This window comes from Spea bombifrons, chromosome 6, assembly GCF_027358695.1.
Source record: "Spea bombifrons isolate aSpeBom1 chromosome 6, aSpeBom1.2.pri, whole genome shotgun sequence".
Classification (NCBI taxonomy): Eukaryota; Metazoa; Chordata; class Amphibia; order Anura; family Pelobatidae; genus Spea; species Spea bombifrons.
Window position 1 is genome coordinate 26318341 of NC_071092.1, and position 18720 is coordinate 26337060.

Genomic DNA, 18720 nt, shown 5'->3' on the forward strand with positions numbered 1-18720 from the left:
GAATGCGCACAGACAACCTCCGCTGCTGTCGGCACTTCCGTTGAGGCTTCTATGGTGGACCACCGGAAGGTTATGTGATGCCGGCACTCAGTCATAGAAGCTCCGGCGGAAGTACTGGCCAGCAGCGGAGCACCTCTGCATCGCACAGACCTTCAGACACCAGGGAGTCTGAAGCACGGGTCGCAAGTAAAGGGATGCACTGATAAGTCGGGGGGGGGGAGTGGCTTGGGGTGGCTCAATGGTTTTCTGGGGCAGAGTGGCATATAGTGGGTTAAAAGGCATATTAGCAGATTAAAAGGCATACCTGGGGGGGAGGGAGTGGAAAATGGGTTAAAATGCATATCTGAGGCAGAGTGGCATATAGGGGGTAAAAGGCATTTCTGGGGGTAGGCAAATAAAAGGAAACAAGAAAAAAAATATTTTTTCTCAATCATAGTTTTTAGTAAATATGAAAAAATTGTTTACATGAATTAATATTTACTAGTTAAACTCTTTTCCTATAGGGTCGTCTTATGTTCAGGCTTTTTTTTTTTTTCTTTCGAAATAAATATTCAAATTTTGGAGGGCAGTCTTACGATCCAGCAAATATGGTATATTACATAGTTAATCAGCTAGGGCCTACATAAAATGAAAGCGTGTGCCGAGCTTTTACCTGTCATTACATTTAAATTCATTCTTTTTAAGACCGCTGTGATGGTTGCCAAACGAAGGCTTTCTAAATCAGATGACAGAGATGAGAATCTAGCTCCTGATACCACAAGTAAGGAAGAGTACATGCTTTGATATATAAGTAACATGGCATAGCAGTTTTCAGTGTAATGTGATATCCGTGCATCTTACTGGATTCTGGGGTTGTTTGATAATTTCAGCCATCCACCATACTTCTGGTGATCCAGCACAAAACCAAGCCGAATGCCAATTGCGCTACTTTTTCAGAGAACAAATAAATAAACACAGTTCTTGTTTACTGAAGCAAACACAATATAGATGTCCTCTGTCCTTTACAAAGGTTTTTCAATGTGGAAGATTCGGTTTGTTCTCGTTGATACAGAATACCCTCCAAAATAGATCCTGTACTTGCTGGACACACAAACCTCAGACTTGCTTTCTTTCAGTGTTTTGAAAATTGTCTAGGTTTTGCACAGGAAATATGGGGGGTTATGAAATTTGACAAATAACCCCAGAATCTAGTAAGGCGCAGAAATATCAAATTTATAATGAAAACTGCTACCGTATTATAAATGTTCCAGTCAATGCTATATTTTTATGTAATGTTTAAGATGAGATGTATTTTGTATGTTGAGATTTTGTACTTTATTAAATAATGTACATAAAGTGCGATCAAATTCCCTAATATTTATATCTTAGGTGTTTATTGAATGTCATTCACTGGGTATATGCTGAATTCTTGCTTTGTTTTATTGATTAATCGTATTCAATCTCTTTAGCTACTTTTTTTTTTTTTAATACTGTTGTATTAAGGACTTAATGTTAATATTACGGTAATATTCTGCTTACTCTTAATATCTTTTATATAGAACCAACAAATTATGTTGCACTTTTTTAACTCCTGTGTTTAATGAATTAGATGTTAGTGTGCTTTATTGTTTATAGCAAAAATGTTTATTTTTTATTTTTAAGAGGCAAAGAAGAGTCGCATAAGCACAAAGAAGCCAAAAGCCATTCCTCAAGATGGATTGGTGGAAAATGACAGTCTATTTGTACAATTACTCAAATCATCTGGAATGACACTTCGGTCTGGAGACCGTCAGAATGAAATAGGTACAGTGATTACACAGGATTTATAAGCAGTTAATTATAAATTTTTATATTATGTTGCATGCACAAGGCAGTGAAAACTGTACAAAGGCATAGTATCCATGGACCTCTTAAGCACATTAAAACGTATGTACCACAGACGTAGTTCATAATTATTTTTTTTTGCTATAATAGCTTTTTCTCAGATGCCCCAAATTCTCACTATTACACATTTATGCATGGTAGTTGATACTATCTATCCATACTTGTTGATGGGGTAATAGTGATTTAAATTGCAGAGGAGCAACTAGTGCTTGATTCTGGCTTCTAGTTACTTCTTGATGAAATGTAACTGTTCTGAAGTAGACTAATTTATGTTAGCTCTTCGATGGCGAGAAACTTTCAGTACGTTGTAGTTGCCTGCCGTGATTTCCCATCCAGATATTTGTCCCCATTAAGTTACTGGTCTATGTTGGAACTGATTTGTCGTATAGGCCTGCAGTGAGGCAATGTAAATAAATTTAGCATAGGAAAATTATCAGCTATGCTAGTTTTTATACCTTTTAAAGACTAACTTAAGTTTTAAAAATACTTAGATTGCTATCGATGATGTAAGTCTTTTATTATTTTGTGTGAACATTAAGAAAACCAGTTGTATTTTCTGAGATACACTGTGCTTTTTGTGTCATCCGTGCATTGATGATCCATGTGCGCTCCCACTAGCCGGCTTTTATGATTAGTGTCTCTCTATTGATAGAAAGGATGTAGGTAAGATGACCGTAGAAATTACAACATGGCGATTGTGGGTTTAAAAGGTGCCTTCAAAGGAGGCCAAAATTTTTTAATTTTTTGTGTCCAAAACCGAAGTTTTTATGAATTTAGATGTGGTAAATTACAACAAATAGTTGTATCTAGATAGTATACATTGTATAGGACCTATGTTTTAAAAGTCTGATGCCAGTTTATTGAACTTCAGGGATGAATCCACCCCCTGGCTGGGAAAAGAGACAAAAGACTTTCCTCTTGCATGTAGATGTATGGCTCCTAAATACAAGGAACATCTCAGCCAATTTCATATCACTTTTTTTTTTCTTTTCAATGTTTGCAGTTTGGTGCTTTTAATAAAGTATGCAGTTTTAGTCAGCTAGTTCGTTCTCTGTGCTTTCTTAGGATTACATGTATACAACACATATATATGATATGACCATAAGTATCTGGACACCTGGCCAACACACCTATATGAACTTGTTGGACATTTGGTTGCAAAACCATGGGCATTAATATAGAATTGTCCCCCCCCCCGTAAGATTTTGGAGTCTGTGGGTGTTTGTCCCCATTCTGCCGGAAGAGCATTTTTCTCTGGGCTGGCCCCAAACTCGTCAAACCATGTCTTAATGGACCCTGCTCAAAAGTTCTACAAGGTTTGAAGCATACAACAGTGCATGCTGTAGCAAACACATGACCCTTTACTGGAACTAAAGAGCCTAGCCCAACACTGAAAAACAGCTCCTGGCCGTTATCCCTCACCCAACAAGCAGTGTATATTAAGTAGAGGAGGATGTTCTATCTTTTGTGTAGTGTTGTTTTTCTTCCTTAGGTAATTTCCTTGAATTTGTCAAGATCTCCATTTTTAACACATTAAATCGACTTCATACCAGTATGAACACTTATGAGAATGCATCAGTTTTGGGCAAAAGGCAAAATTATACCAATTTTACCCCCTTGAATGAATGAGTATGTGAACCAATGAGTGTGTGAATCTGGATATGTGAGGTGGGGCAAAGATGGCAAGTCCTATGTGTCCAATATTGGTGCTGTGCAGGTCCTGTAGATTCAATCTGGATTCCAGGGCAGGCCATATGTGTGCAATCTGAGTGCCTGGGCTGGCCTTTGGGCAAATGTTAGGTAGTAATGAAAGCCAAAGGATGAAATTAGTTTGCCAAGGGAGAAGGTGTAAAGTGAGAAGGGTCCTGGGACTGTGCCTTGTGGAACGCCCACTGAGAGGGGAAGGGGAGAGTAAGTTACTGGAAAGCAAGACTCTGAAATGTGATCAGAAGGTAGGATGTGAAGCAGTGCTGCGGAGGCCGCTGTTGTTGAAGGGTTTGAGAAGAAGATGGTGGCCCACAATGTCAAAAGCAGCACAAATGTCCCGTAAGAAATGCTATATTATAAACTCTGTTGTGTTTTTGTCAAAAGTTTATAAAGGGCCATTGTTGTATTAATAAAACTAAGTCGCCCCTGACAAAGGCTGAGTTAGTGAAATGCATGTCTGTTTTTAGATTTTGTTTGTTTATTATGGATTCTGCTTATCTTTATCAGTATACTAATGAGACCAGTGATACTTGTGAGAGATTCTTATTTAGAGATAAATAGGGTTGGTTCAGCCGTATGTATTGATTCTTATTACAAGCACTTTGACTAGCACAAAGTAGAAGGAGGGAACAGTCCCTATATTGAATTTTCTATGACCGCATCATTAGTTTTCCTTATTAATATATATAGTTATAGTTAATAATAATATAGTTTTTTACTTGGTTTGAATAAAAGCTGTATTTTTTTCTCTTTCTATTCGCTTTTTATATTTTAAAGTTTATCGCGTTTAGTTCATAAAGAATGTATTTAGAATTGTCAGTTTTTATTTATACATCTTTTTGCAGCGGTTGATCAAGCTGTGTTCCAAAAGAAACTTCAGCAATCATTGAGGAAGCATCCGAGGTACCCAGATGTAGGTATAACATTTAAATGGTAATGATGAACCATCACAGTGAACTGTTTACCTTGATAGCCAAGACCAAAACAAACATTCCGCATTTCCATTATATACTACGATAACAAACACATGGACATTTAGTTTCAAGGTCATTTCTCTGTCATAAATTTATACGGGGCCATTGTTGTATACATAAAACTAAGTATTTTCACTGATCTGATCCACCATATGATATTTAATCTCAAAGTATAAATCTAAAAGAAACCAATATAAACTGACAAGTTACTAAATGACATTATTAAATCACACCAAATGATGTATGAAATTAAACTCCTTCAGTCCCTTATGTCCCTTCAGACTTATGTGTCCAGAAAAGGCATCAGCCGATGCTCTCATGAATGTACTTGTACGTCCGATACAATCTGGCCCGTTCTTCTTTACAAGGAACCGATGATCCTGCAGCACAGCCATGTGATCGCATGACTGTTACTGCGTATGTTCTGTCTCTCTCCTCCATCTTTGTGATCTGGAGGTGAGAGAGCATTGTGTGTTAGCTGCAAATTTATTGAACACTTACATCCCTTGCGTGCTTATACAAATTATATACATATTTTAGTTTTTATGGTGTTAGGTCAGTTTGGTGAATATTTATAGGCAACAGAGGAGTAGGGGCGTAGAGGGTTTTAGGGAGGAGGAAAATAATTATATATATTTTAGTGTATTAGAGTTTGGTTAGCCTGGTTGGTGGCTAGAATTGAGTAGGCATTATAGGTTGAACAAGTGTACTCAATACAATATTTTATCAAATATACAATATTATCGTAGAACCAAAGCCCCAATTATTAATCTAAAGATATATATTGTGTTTTATCCATGATCCTAAATTCTTTTAGATCACACCAAAATGTATAATTCTAAATTACATATTATACCACCATGAAATTCAATTAAGATATTTATTGTGAAAACACAATCTACAAAATATCTATATGATCTGCCCAGAGCAAAAGATACAGCAGAAAATTTCGCTTCGAAACCTGTCAAAATATATCATGACATAAAATAGTGTATTTTCAAACGGTTGTCAGTTATGAAATATTGGCTTATGCCTTTAACACATACAATAATGTGACAGGTGACACATGACACATCGCATAAACATCTCAGATTTCTAAGAATATCACCATAGAGAAATAGCATAGTCTACTAGGCAACAAAAAAATAAAAGGCAATAAGTAGAATGGTAACCAAAAGAATCAGTATATCTTGCGGTACTAGTCTGTTGCTATTGTAGTAAAAACAATGGACGCAAATAATGTCAGACTTAAAATTACACAGGTAAAAATACACCTACATCATGTTTTCGTCTCGTAGCTACAGTCATATGTAATAATGAAAAATACTATTTCCCAAAGAAGGGATACAATTATTTGTTGAAGAAGGCAAAATCCACCTTTATTCAGAATAATAAAACCCTGTTCTATTAGCCACCTCTTGTTGCTGTGGTCCAACAGGTCCCTGGAAGTGGAACGGAACATAACTTTTTACAATTAGGCAATTACCCTAAAATTCCTATTGGCCAGAGAATATGGTAAATACGAAACAAATAATACTGGAACACCTTTCTCTAAACAGACCTTTCAAGACAGCGCTCATTACCATCATCGGCTGTTGATTGAAATTCTCCAATCAGGATTATGGATTTTACTTAAATAATTAGGAACTTCATAGCATATTCCCACACGTTTATTTCTATTATTTACCGCTAAGGGACGCTCTGGTCTAAGGAATAGTTTTAATAAAATTAATATAAAACATCTGGTGTTTATCCTTGACCACATAGTGGATCTCTTGCAAATAATAGCTGTAATTTCCTCCTTTCCCATTTAGTGTACCCACGCAAGTTATATATTGAATTATTTTCAGGACAAGAAGGGCTTCCTTTAGATGCCATTCTGTTGATCATATCATGTCTTACTCATCTACAAAAGCAAAAGAAAAAAAACATGCTAAATAGATTTCAATATGTGTCCTAAGTTTTCATTCCCCCCCCACATTATAGGGCAGTAAGTACAAGTAGCGTTTTGCTATTTCAAAACCATTTTTCAAATCTGACAATCCTGACCCCATGTCCCATTTGGGACATCTTTTACCGCCAGCTGTGGTTGTCGTTTTTTTGTGGTTTTCTTTGCACACATTGTACTTCAGGTATGAATTTCCTGGCATAGTTCACAGCCAAACACCACAAGATGTGTTCAGCAATATCTCCTGAGTACAGGGATACCACCCATGCATGGGCTTGTCGGGTTATTTGGGGGCCTAAAGGGAGGTGAGCATTTTTTGCCTCTTCGTTTCGACATCAGGCCAGTCAGGGCCTATGTACTATTTGGGATATCTTTAAAAGTTTACATGTTACCACAGTTTACATGTTGTGATTAGAAAACACAATATGAATGTATACATGTCCCAAGTGTTAATCAAGTAAATGTGGGCCATTATCCTTAATTGAGGTACACATATATTAATATTTCCTTTTGGGAATAATAAAAGACCTAATGTATTTCTTGTCTTTATATTATCTTATAGTATGTATTATATCCGAATCGTATTATCTGCCTAATGCAGTAGCAAGCATTGGTGCATGCTCTTAATTATGTAGTTGCTATATTCATATTTTTTCTTACTCTCTTAAGGTTATTCAGGAGTTTGTAAGTAGTTTAGAATCACATATTGAAGACCGTGACTTGTTTAGGAATTGCCTTCTTCCCTGTGGGACTTTTCAAGCAGAGGATGCAAGGTAAATGGCGACTATATACAAAATCACGTGTTGTATACCGCACCCTACATGTTACTTCCATGTTTAATAGCCGATATCTTGTATGTTATGTATGAAGAGCAATTTAAGGTGCAATTCTCAAATGCAATCAGCTAGAACATTCTATTGATTTGTTGTTGGCCCCAATTCTACCAATATTCAGTAGAATTGGTCTTTAGCTGTAATCATTTGTTTTACAATTTGATTTATCGTTTGATTTGTTATATGTGAATATGAGCGTGCCTTATGAAATATAATTGAGCTTTACTGTTTGTTTTTACATATGCTTTCAGTTTGCAGTGTTAATCCTCAGAACACACAGAAAGCAAAAGTAAAATGTGATTTCTCTTTCACTGACACATTTAAACTTATATAATTTGTCTATTTTTTTTCCAGTCATTTGAACAGCTCATTCCATGATAGCCTCATTAAGCTTCTGCTTGGAACTGAACTTTTACAGGTTTGCATGTCTGACATAAGACTATTTCTAATGTTTTAAGTGCAAAAATAATGCACAATGTTTATTGATGGAAACCAGACTAATAGGCTTCTCTTTTAGGACTCTGTCATTAACTTGCTGTTTGAGAAGCTCCCTGAGTTTCTATATGAAAGGTGAGTGTATGTTAAACCACATAGCCTGTTTTCCTGGTGCTTAAGTCGTGCAAGTACAAGGTTTGGTAAATATACATTGTGACATTGCGTGGCAAATATACGTCCATAGTGCCTTCGTAAACTCTCTTTGTTGAAGTGGAAATGATGAAACATATCTTAAAAAAAAAAAATAAAAAAAAAAAAATGCAATGTTTACTGAGAATGCGTGTGAAATAACTGTTCCTTGTATAAGTAAGGATTACTGTGTTAAAAACTTCTGTAAACCTTTTAGAGGGACACTGCGTATGATAGGTGTTGCCCCTTACAAATGCAAGGGAGATTCTGCTGAATATCTTTATGCGCTTTTGCCCCTTTCCCCTTCTACCAGCTATCTGCCGCGCAGGAGACGCGTTCAGTCAAACACATCTCCTGCACGAGATACACTTTTATTCAGTAAACTCCAGCATTGTCTCTGACCCGAAACGTTTTCTTGTCACTGATTGGTTGTGCAACATCAGGGCACAGAGGGCAAGGGGAGCTGCAGTTTCACCGTAAGATAAGCGATATATATATATATATATGTGTGTGTATTTGTATATAATTTGTGTTGGTTTAAAGGTGCAGTTTATGTCCCTGGCAGTCTCACTATAGCATACTAAAGTACTTCAGCGTGCATTTTTCTTAAATTTATATATATTAACCAAAACAAAACACTTACCTGACACAGAAACTGCAGCCCTGCCATCCTGCTCAATGGTATGACTCTTTCTGCCAGTCATTGGCTGTTTCGAGCAGCCAATTGGGGGTAGAAAGTGCTTCCATTGTAATCAATGGGGGTTGCTTTCCACACGGTTGGCTGAACAGACCTTCGACATTCACTGAGCCAGTGCTTGAGCCAACTGGAAGTAAATATATTAATGAATGCATGCATGTACTTCGTTGTTAAGAGGACTCCTTGGGACGCTGAGGTATTCCTTCATATAGCCACAGAAAGTAATACAGATGTTGGAGATTCCACATTTTTCCAGTATGCTGGCTTAGTTAAATAGTTGCCACACAGAATGTATTTGTAATTTTGCTGAACCCAACCTTAGCTTAAATGAGTAAAAGGTAGCTGTGGCCAGAAATATCCAAGCCAAAATTAGTGTCTGTCTCACCTCGCCATGCATGAAGCCTGTAATATTTTTGGTGTATAAGAGGGTTGCCCTCTCTGAATGTGTACCGGGCTTAGCTCGTTTTTTATATCAATGCTGAATGAGTTACACTTTACGTTTAATCGCATACTGATATTGCAAAGCACTTGTATCTCTGTTTTGTTTAGTGTTGGCAGTGATGGCATCAGTATTCCTCGACTTATCATCAACCAATTTAAGTGGCTGGACCGTGTGGTAAATTGCAAGGTACAGTATTTGAGTTTTGTACAGCAAATAAAAACCTGTGTAAAAATTAAGGTAAACCTAAACTAAAATGCCTATAAAGCATTAATAGCGAAGGTAAATATGAGGAGGCATGATAAAATACATATGTTGATGATCAGTATGTGTGTCATTTTTGCCTTAGTGTATTATGATTTGTAGATCTACTGTTACACACTACAGTAAACTTGGGTTCTAATTTCCAAAGAGATCTGGAGCAAGTTCAACAATCATGAGAGGCTAAGCACTGCGTGCCATCCACTGTACTATTGCTTTTCTCAAGAATGGAATTACACACCTTGTTTGTGTTTTTATTGCTCACAGAGCCCTTTCCCCTTCCTTGCGGTATTACTGTACTTTTTGAAATAAAGATCAGCGTGAGATTGACCACCATTTTTAGGATTAATAATATTTAAGATATTTATTCAGCATCCCCATTAATCAAGCCAGTATGGGGCAGTAGATTTGATAGTAATATTAGTGCTGGCTTGGGTCTTTCATTTGTAATGCAATAATAAGTCTTACATTTATTTTAGGATCTTTCTTCAAAAATTATGCAGCTGGTTGTTGTGGCGCCTATTGATATCCAGCATGATATTATCACTAGTCTGCCTGAAATCTTGGAGGATTCCCAGCATAACGACATTGCCAAGGAACTGAAGTAATTGCTGCACAGACGTTATTTCCAAACTGCTTTAGTGCATCTTTAAATTGTTGGAAAAGGGGTTGTTTAATGTATATTTTTGTTTAAAAACAATAGGATTAATTAAGATTAGTTTTACCAATTTATATTTAGTAGGGGAGAGGCATATCTATATCTAAGTTGCGTCTATAATCATAACAATGAATGTTTTAACTCTTTTTTCCCCTCAGTTGTTTGCTGCAAAAGAACATCCAGCTTACTGTGCCAATTCTTGATGCCCTCTCGAGCCTAAATCTAAATGCAGGCCTTCTTATTGAAGTAAGGACCCCTACTTGTAAAACAACAAAAATTGTTTTGGGCTGGTTTTGAAGCAGGGAGATTTATTTTGTTTTTTTGCATTCAAATAAATTCAAGTGATAAAGACATTTGAATGATACAATGATTAAACAGAAGGTAATGTGTAACTATTTCATAACGTTTTCCAGGTGCGCCGGTCTGTCATGTCCACCCTGTCTGCAGTTGAACTCGAAGATTTACCCGTTATAATCAAGTTTATTCTTCACTCGGTAACCCCTTCAGATGCAGTGGAGGTAAGCCGACAAGACTAAAACTAGAACGTATAGAATGATGTGAGAAAGTATTTGCTCCTTCCCGGTTTTATCAGATCAGTTTCAGATCCTCAAACAAATTTTAATATTAGACAAAAAAACCAGAGTAAACACCAAAATGCAGTTTTTAGAGGATTTCATGGATAGCAGGAAAAAACTATCCGACACTACCTGTTGCTATCCAACACTATGCTGTCCTACGTGAAAAAGTAATTACCTCCTTAGCTACTAAATTAGCCAATTAACCAAATTTAACCCCTTAACGACCAATGACGCATCTGGCAGGTGTAGAAAGTTATCTGTGTTCGCTTTCTTAGCGTACGCGGTGTTGCTGTAATGCATTGATGTTGAGGCATTCAGCCGCAGGGGTCCCGTGTGGCCTCTCCCCAGGCCCTCAATGTCCGTCATACACTGTATGACGGTGGAAGCCTGATTTGAAAGAGCTTAGGTAATCGATTGCCTCCTAAGCTACAATGGTGTCGCTGAAATGGGAAATATAGAGACATTCAGCGACACTCAAAACCCATCTACAAGCGCCACTGCAAGACATTTTGCTTCACCCTTGGGGCAGTGCCCTTTAAAAAAAAAAATAGTTTCCAAGGTGGTCTTCCTGAGAACTCAGGTACTGCATTAAACCATGCAAGTCAATGGAGCCCATCTTTCTAATCACAACCTAATTAGTAAAATATAGAACAAAAAAAAATTGGTAGTGTGATGGTCTGGGGCTGGTTTGCTGCTTCAGGACCTTACCCAGGCAATATATGTATTGCCTGGGTAAGCTGCAACCAGATGTGTCTGTGTACCATGCTTGTTGGGCATCCATTCCCTTTCTTTTTAAAATGTATTTGTATACCTTAGAGGTTTGTTGATACTGTTTCCTGATCAATAACGTTAATGCAATTCTGCTATGTGTGCCACATGATATTATCAAATTGTGGCATTAGCTGTGATATTCTGGCCGCAAGAGGTAGTTAACCTGTTCATCACGGGCCTTTGACTTGAACTCTTCTGATTTATGTACTCTGCAAGTGTGAAATACTTAGAAGGAACTCTTTGTCTTAGGTTATTTCTGAGCTCCGTCAGACTTTGGACCTGGAGACATGTGTCTCGCTTACCCAGATACAAGCCTCGCAGATCAAAACGAAGAACAGTACTCTGACTGGGTACAGCCAATGCAGAACTTACTTCACCTCGTTTATCTGTTTTCTTATAAATACATTTTTACACAGTTCAATTAGTAACAGGTTAAATGTCTCTGAATTATCTCATTAATTTTGTAGCCCTCCTTTGCACTTTTTCTAATTCCATAATGTCCCTTTTAAGGACCAGTGCCCAGAATTGTACCGCATATTCAAGGTGAGGTCTTACCATTGACCTGTAAAGAGGCAAGATAATATCCTCCTCCCGTGAATCAATACCTCTTTTATGCATGCCAAAACCTTTGGATTGTCTACTATTTTACATCGAGCTATAACAGTTTGAATACATTGGATTCCTACATTCATAGAAATTTGTCCTGGCCCAAACACCTGGTTCAGAATTTTTACTGCAGCTGGGGTATTAACTCAAGACACAAGTGATAGTACCCGGTGCATGTCTCATTGTGCTCCTGTTATGTTTAGGGCAATAAACATACACACACACATAGCCAACTCAGAACTGGCTGATTCAATAGAATAATTTGCTGTGCTATATAGTTCCACAGTGAACCAAACAAATAGCAGCAAGGACTGTGTTTCTCTTCTCATGGATGTCATGAAATCAGCGGTCCGGTTCCAAAAACATACTTCTGAAGCATGGATCAAGGTAAGATCTCTTAACCTGTCCCCTGTTACACTAGTGACGGTTAAAGCACACATGTATTAAGTTATCGGGAGCTAGTATAAAAATAAGAGGTTTAGAAAATGTCACTAACTGTCCATAAGCAACAAGGAGGAGCTGACGTTTGACAAAAGTGATTAGCACGTCAACCTAAAGCATTTCAGATAAGATGAAACACATTATTAAAATAGCAATTTAAAGCTTGTAAGAAAGCAGAACGAAGAGTGTCTGTTTTCTCGGTTTTGATGTTTTTGGCAATTCAATCATCTGTATAGAACCGCTTTGATAATGTGCACCTTCTGCTTCATACTGGGTGTTGAGCATGTACTTTGGATTGAGATCCAAATATATGATGGAAACAGAAATTCAACAGAGAAGACAATAAACGTGTGGCTATATTAGTTTCTGTGTCTGAACCAAACAATGAGTATGCTCTCAGCATGTTCTGGGGATTTGCATAATGTTTGTTTTAGGTCACACATCCGTTTATATAGTGTCAGCAAACTACCCATTACTTAAAGCTAACGGGGAAGTGCATTTTGCAAGACAGAAATAGCTTAGATGCAGCTCATTAAAATGCAGTTGAAAGTCTGGTGACAGTAAAGTGTACCGGAGCAGTCGGAAGGTGTTATGAACAGCTGCTCGGTTTGAATGGCATATGCTATGACCTGTATACATTGTACAGCCAATACACTGTTTTTGCAGCATGCTTACACCTGTTTGGTAGGCCTCGTATTATACATTTGTATTATTTGAGCCTGGGACTAGCTTAGCGCACCAACATTTTTATGACCTATAATATCCAAAGGTAGAATTAACTTCGAAGGCAAGAAACAGCAGATGATGATTGAGCATAAATGGTTGTGTTTCCTTTGTACAAACAATTTGTAATTATTTCTGTGATTATTTCTAGGCCATAGAAAGTGTTAATACCGTAGCAGATCACAAGGTAACGTCTGTGTGTGTTGGGATCTTTAAAATGGAACAGTAAACATAGTGCATTAATGTGTTTGGGCTTGGAGAGTGAAATGGAATCTGATGGCACATACTCCCATTGATTAAATTGCTTTCCTGCTACTGATTGACAGCTTAAACAGCCAATTACTGGCAAGCAATTTCAGGTTGGGGGGGCAAGGAAGATTCTGTGCCAGCTGTTTTATTTTTTATTGAGTTTTGTAGGAATGCATGTTAAATCACTCAGAGTAGTGTGGGTGTCGGTGACATTAAACTGTCCCTTTTAATGCATGTGATAACTGTAAAGTTTGGTGGAGGATGGATAATGTTCTGGGGCTGTTTTTCCAGGGATTGGGCCTTTAGTTCCAGTGAAAAGTTATGTTAATGCTACTGATTGCAAGGATGATTTGAATGCTTCATACTTTGTAGCACCAATTTGGGGGAAGGCCCTTTCTCTTTTCCAGTATGACTGCCCCCTGTCAACAAAACATGGTCCATAAGGACAGTTTGACAAGCTTTGTGTGAAGGAAGCTGAGTGGCCTACAAAGAGCCCTGACCTCAACCCCATCGAACACCTTTAGATTGAACTTCTTGTCCAACATCAGTGCCTGACCTCACAAATGCTATTGTGGATGAATGGACTCTAATACCCTCAAATAGAGGACATAATAGCCACAACTATGGAGGGCAACGCCATATTAATGCCCATGGTTTTTGGAATGGGACGTCCAACAAGCTCATATGGGTTATTTAAGAAAATGTGGGGAATTTTATGTAGGTTTCCTTTACAGATGAGATGCCCCTGCTGAAATAAAAAATACTCACCCCCAAGTACACTAGTACCGCACATTGTTAATGTTGTGGAGGACCACATAGTCGTCTTACGTTTTTTTTTTTTTTTTTTTTTATGTTTTGATTTCTCATAGACTATGCTATTTTACAGTGGATGTTGTTACAGATTACGGGATTTATTGCATTTTGTCTGACAGGTTACAGATTTGATTGTTTTGCTGATACTGTACACAACAAACAATAGCAAGAAGCAAGTGGAACGGGTCCTGAGAAATAAAATACGGTTGGGTTATATATCTGACCAGTTACTACAGAGCTCTTTCAGGAATCACTCTCAGGTAAATACATGCATTTAATTTCACCTTCTTTTTACTCGGGTCTATGAGTTTTTGTGTTACAATGAGCGTGCACGACCAATTTGCTTTCATAGCGATTCAGCAGTTGACTATAGTTATTACTGTATTACTACAAGTAATATAATTCCACTGATGAAGTGTGTTTTGTTTTTGTAGGTCTTGAGAGAATACTTTCCTTCCATCCTGTCCCTGGCTCAGACACTCCTACGGTCAGCAGAACCAAATGTGGTCTCCTTTAGCAGTTTTATGTATAAAAGAGCTTTCTCTGCCTTTGATTCTTATTGTCAACAGGTAACTGTTTTTAGGTCCAGTAATTGGTACATAACTTAATAGAAGTGTGTTGAAAATGACTTGGCTAATTCAGTATGTTAAATATTTTAAGCTTTTAAATGGCTTTGTTTTAAATATTAATTAAATTCTCTTTTTAGTAGACAGTATATTCCATCTTGAAGATTGGGTACACGAAAGGCTAAGCAAATTTCCAAAACTTCCACCTATTGAGACTCTACTTTTTTTTTTTTCTTTCTTGTATATCAATAAATGTAGTCCTGTTCCATAATTAAAATCCTTAAACTGTTTATGGGTTACCGGTGTGTAAGTCACTTTGTTACTAGGTATACTGTGAACTGTATTTTAGTTCATCGCACGGAGGTGCACACACCTCTATAGAAGGCACAGTTTCTGGTCCAAACTCTGCAGCTACTTCACAGGGTTTGTTTAGAGGCCATGTGTTGTCATAATATACAGTATAATCATACATACATACATACATACAGGAAGCCCTGTTTTTCCCGCAAACCATTAACTTTTATGGCAGCCCAAGTATTGCTCTCTCCTATCCCAAATCATACCTCTCTCTCCCTTTAGTACTCGGCCTTTGGGTCTCTACTCTTTTCTATCCACATCACTCTCTTGGAAAATGTAATCTGTTCTTTTGTATTCCCGTACTACCTCTATGTTCAGGACATGCTAATATTTTTTTCTTCTCCTCTACTGACCTCGTCCTGTCTTCCACGTTTCAGGTTATTCCCCTTTCTCCTCTATCCCCAATTCTTGATATCTGTCACTCATGAGAAATCCACCAATTAGATCTACTTACCAACCTTTTGCTGCTTTGACTTTACACTTGATTCTGCTTTCCTTTTCACTTTTTATATCTTATATGGACCATTGCAACTCTCTATTTACTGTCCTTCCTCCTCCCTTGTCTTTTGTCTTTCACACCACTGCCAGATTTATGATGTTGTCCACTCTTTCCAAATCTTCCTTCATTACATTGTGCCAGTTCCTCCACCTCTACATACCCTAAAGGATAAAATGGAAACTCTCAACAACTCTGCCTGTCTTGCTTCTGTTGTCAGCTGTTATCTCTTCGACCCACTTGTGTATCCAGGACTTTACCTGTGCTGTACTCGTCCCCTTTAATTCCTACCTTGCCCTGGTAGACCCCCCCCCTGTTTGTTCTACCGTAAAACACTTGGTAAAAGCCCACATGATCAGAATCTTTCGATTTATCCTCCTAATAGAAGTCAGTTCTCGCCGCCTTCAAGTTTCCAATGCCATTGACATCTTTACATGACCCTCTCTAAATCAAGTACCTTCACCCATGCAGTCTCATTCCCTCCATTAAATAAAATGTAATGTAATATGGATTTAGAAAATGTAAGCCTAAAGAGACTAGGCTGGAAAGTATCCAAATGACTGAACAGTTTGACGATTGACAGTGGTTCCTTGCTTTAGGAATAAACTACTTGGCAACATGATTTTGTAACACAGCAAATTGTGTTTAAATGCCTCCCTTTTTATTTTTCGCAGGAAGTAGTCGGGGCTCTTGTTACCCATGTGTGCAGCGGCTATGCTGGGGAAGTGGATGTGTCGCTGAACGTGCTCACCGAATTGGTATCTAATCACTCCACTGCATTGACTCAGTATGCTGTATTTATAAAGGTTTGTACATTGAAATAGTATACCTACTAAATGTTCTATATGTCCATCTATATGTACTTTATCATTTAGAAACATAACATTTGATGGCTGATGAGAACCATTCAGACAAACTGTGTAGCCTGCCCAGTTTGTCTTGATGTAAAGACTCAGACCTTAACCAGTTCTATTCTGAATCTAAGACAAGGTGAAGATTTATGTCTAAGACATGTTTCAATTCTCTCAATATACTAGCCTTTACAAATTCTGATGGAATGTTATTCCATTTTTCTACTACCCACTCAGTAAAGTAAAACTTTTATATGACATATATCTTCCTTACATCTAAATTTATTGCCCAGTTTCCAACATCTCATCTCTGAACATGAGTTTGAGGTCAGATGAGGTTGCTTTCTTCATTATAAGCACAATGATGCTTATCTTTTATTTATTGCTAACAAATGTGAGTTTTCTCTTTTAGGGTATACTAGATTATTTAGATAATCTAAATGCTCAGCAAATCCGCAAACTCTTTCAAATTCTAAGCATGCTTGCCTTCAACAAAGGCCAAGAAGGTGGTCACATTCAGGTAAGAATAGTTTATTTAAAAGAAAAACAACTGAAGAGTTGGTCAGGAGGTCTCCATTTATAGATGTTATTAAATATTAAAAGAAGAACCCAGCTGAACTGATCCCTTAAAACTTCACACAAGGGAACATCCTACCAGAGTTTTTGAGTTTCCATTAATGATAAAGTTAAAAGCCAAAATGCTCATCGTACTAGGATTCTCTTCTTAATGTCAAAGTATGTACTGTGCAAATTTACGTTTTTCTCTTCTCTGTCCCTGTGGTAATATGTATGATTATAGAGGAGGCTGCTAAACAATTATGAATTGCTTTTTTTAACATAGTTAAATGTAGCCACACATAAATAGGGTTATGATCATAAATTAATAATAACAATGTGGTTAATGTGTCCTGCTTCATCGGTTCTTTCCCAGGATGACATGTACATTGTAATCAGGAAGCAGCTGTCTAGCACTCTACTGAAATACAAGCGTATTGGAATCATTGGTGCTGTGCAGATGGTGGGAAGTATGGCCGTGGATAGGTCAGTAACTTCCCTTTTTTTTTACCCACTAAATGAATCTTTTGGGCAATTGTATGACATAGCGAGTTGGATTTTAGTCTACCATTCCTAAGAGATAAAGCATTTAAATACTATTGCCTTAAATGTGCTCCATTACTTGATGAATACATTAATTCTTGTTGCCAAGTAGGTGTTGGGATATAACTCCATATTAAGTATTTGCCTAGTGTGTGCTGGATTTCTGATTAAGCTATGCATGCTGTTTGCAGAAAGGGTGACCAGTATGAAATCCAAGACAACAGTCCAAATTTAAACCTAACTAACAGACTGAAAAGCCAAAAGTGGGAAGATTGTTAAACACTAGCTAAGGTTATAGGTGTAAGTGCTGTCTGTAGGATAAGGATTACTAGAAGAATAATAGTTAAGGCATTAAAGCTACAATAATGGCTTTAGATTTAACTTTTGATATACTGAAGAAGAGATGGTTACTGAGCAGTAGGAAAATGGTTTGGTCAATAACAGTGTATAATAATGAGATAACAAATATTCTATAAAAATAAAGAATATCAAGCAGACTCTTATCTAGCCATTTTCTTCTGTATGTGTTTATTTTTTTAGTAGCTTAGTCATCTTCAAAGACATCTATTCCTTTTTAAAAGTTTTGCAATATGCTAACAAATTAGCGGAGTTAGTCTAAAATTTAGACTCTTTATTATCCAGTGCTAGCAATATATCACATTATCTTGCAATTCATTCTGTCTGTCTACACTGACAGTGTTTACAGAAAAATATTTATTGGCAGCCATGGTAGTATTGTGTAATTGTATCCCCCCTACAACTGGTAAAAGAATAAATGTAGAAAAATGACTATTCCTTGAGGTGGGGTACCATTTAAGTTTAGACCCAATGCTATCTAGGTAATTCTGAAAATTTCATAGCTTGTGGTGGAGAAATATTTTTATTTTTATATTATATTTGTATTTGCAAATTAACAATACAAACACATAAGGTTGATGAATGCATTTTGTATGATACTTTTTTTTTTATTTTTTTTTGAAGGAAAACAAAGTCAGGAGCCAAAGACCCAGGAAATAAGCCTCTTGGCCCGGACTGCTACAAGCAGGTGGGGTGTATGCAACAAGTGGTGTATTTACCCCGTAATGACTAGGCTGTTTTTTACATTTTGTGCCCTTTGTGACAGAGGCTATTTTTGTCATGATGTTTTTCTTCTTTCTCACTTACTGT

At 37.2% G+C, this 18720-nt stretch overlaps 1 protein-coding gene across 2 annotated transcripts in view; it reads left to right on the forward strand.

Moving 5' to 3' along the window:
- Positions 1-18720, forward strand: part of FANCD2 (FA complementation group D2) — a 35449-nt gene that overhangs the window by 1335 nt on the left and 15394 nt on the right. For both annotated transcript variants that reach the window (XM_053470168.1, XM_053470167.1), the window contains exons 2-20: positions 685-760; positions 1642-1782; positions 4416-4483; positions 7162-7265; positions 7680-7743; positions 7843-7895; positions 9196-9274; positions 9826-9950; positions 10163-10250; positions 10418-10522; positions 11603-11703; positions 12238-12346; positions 13275-13310; positions 14305-14445; positions 14620-14754; positions 16279-16410; positions 16868-16975; positions 17387-17496; positions 18535-18598. In XM_053470168.1, coding sequence (XP_053326143.1) covers positions 694-760; positions 1642-1782; positions 4416-4483; positions 7162-7265; positions 7680-7743; positions 7843-7895; positions 9196-9274; positions 9826-9950; positions 10163-10250; positions 10418-10522; positions 11603-11703; positions 12238-12346; positions 13275-13310; positions 14305-14445; positions 14620-14754; positions 16279-16410; positions 16868-16975; positions 17387-17496; positions 18535-18598 — 1830 coding nt within the window. In that variant the 5' untranslated portion in view covers positions 685-693. The remainder of the gene's footprint in view (positions 1-684; positions 761-1641; positions 1783-4415; positions 4484-7161; positions 7266-7679; positions 7744-7842; positions 7896-9195; positions 9275-9825; positions 9951-10162; positions 10251-10417; positions 10523-11602; positions 11704-12237; positions 12347-13274; positions 13311-14304; positions 14446-14619; positions 14755-16278; positions 16411-16867; positions 16976-17386; positions 17497-18534; positions 18599-18720) is intronic.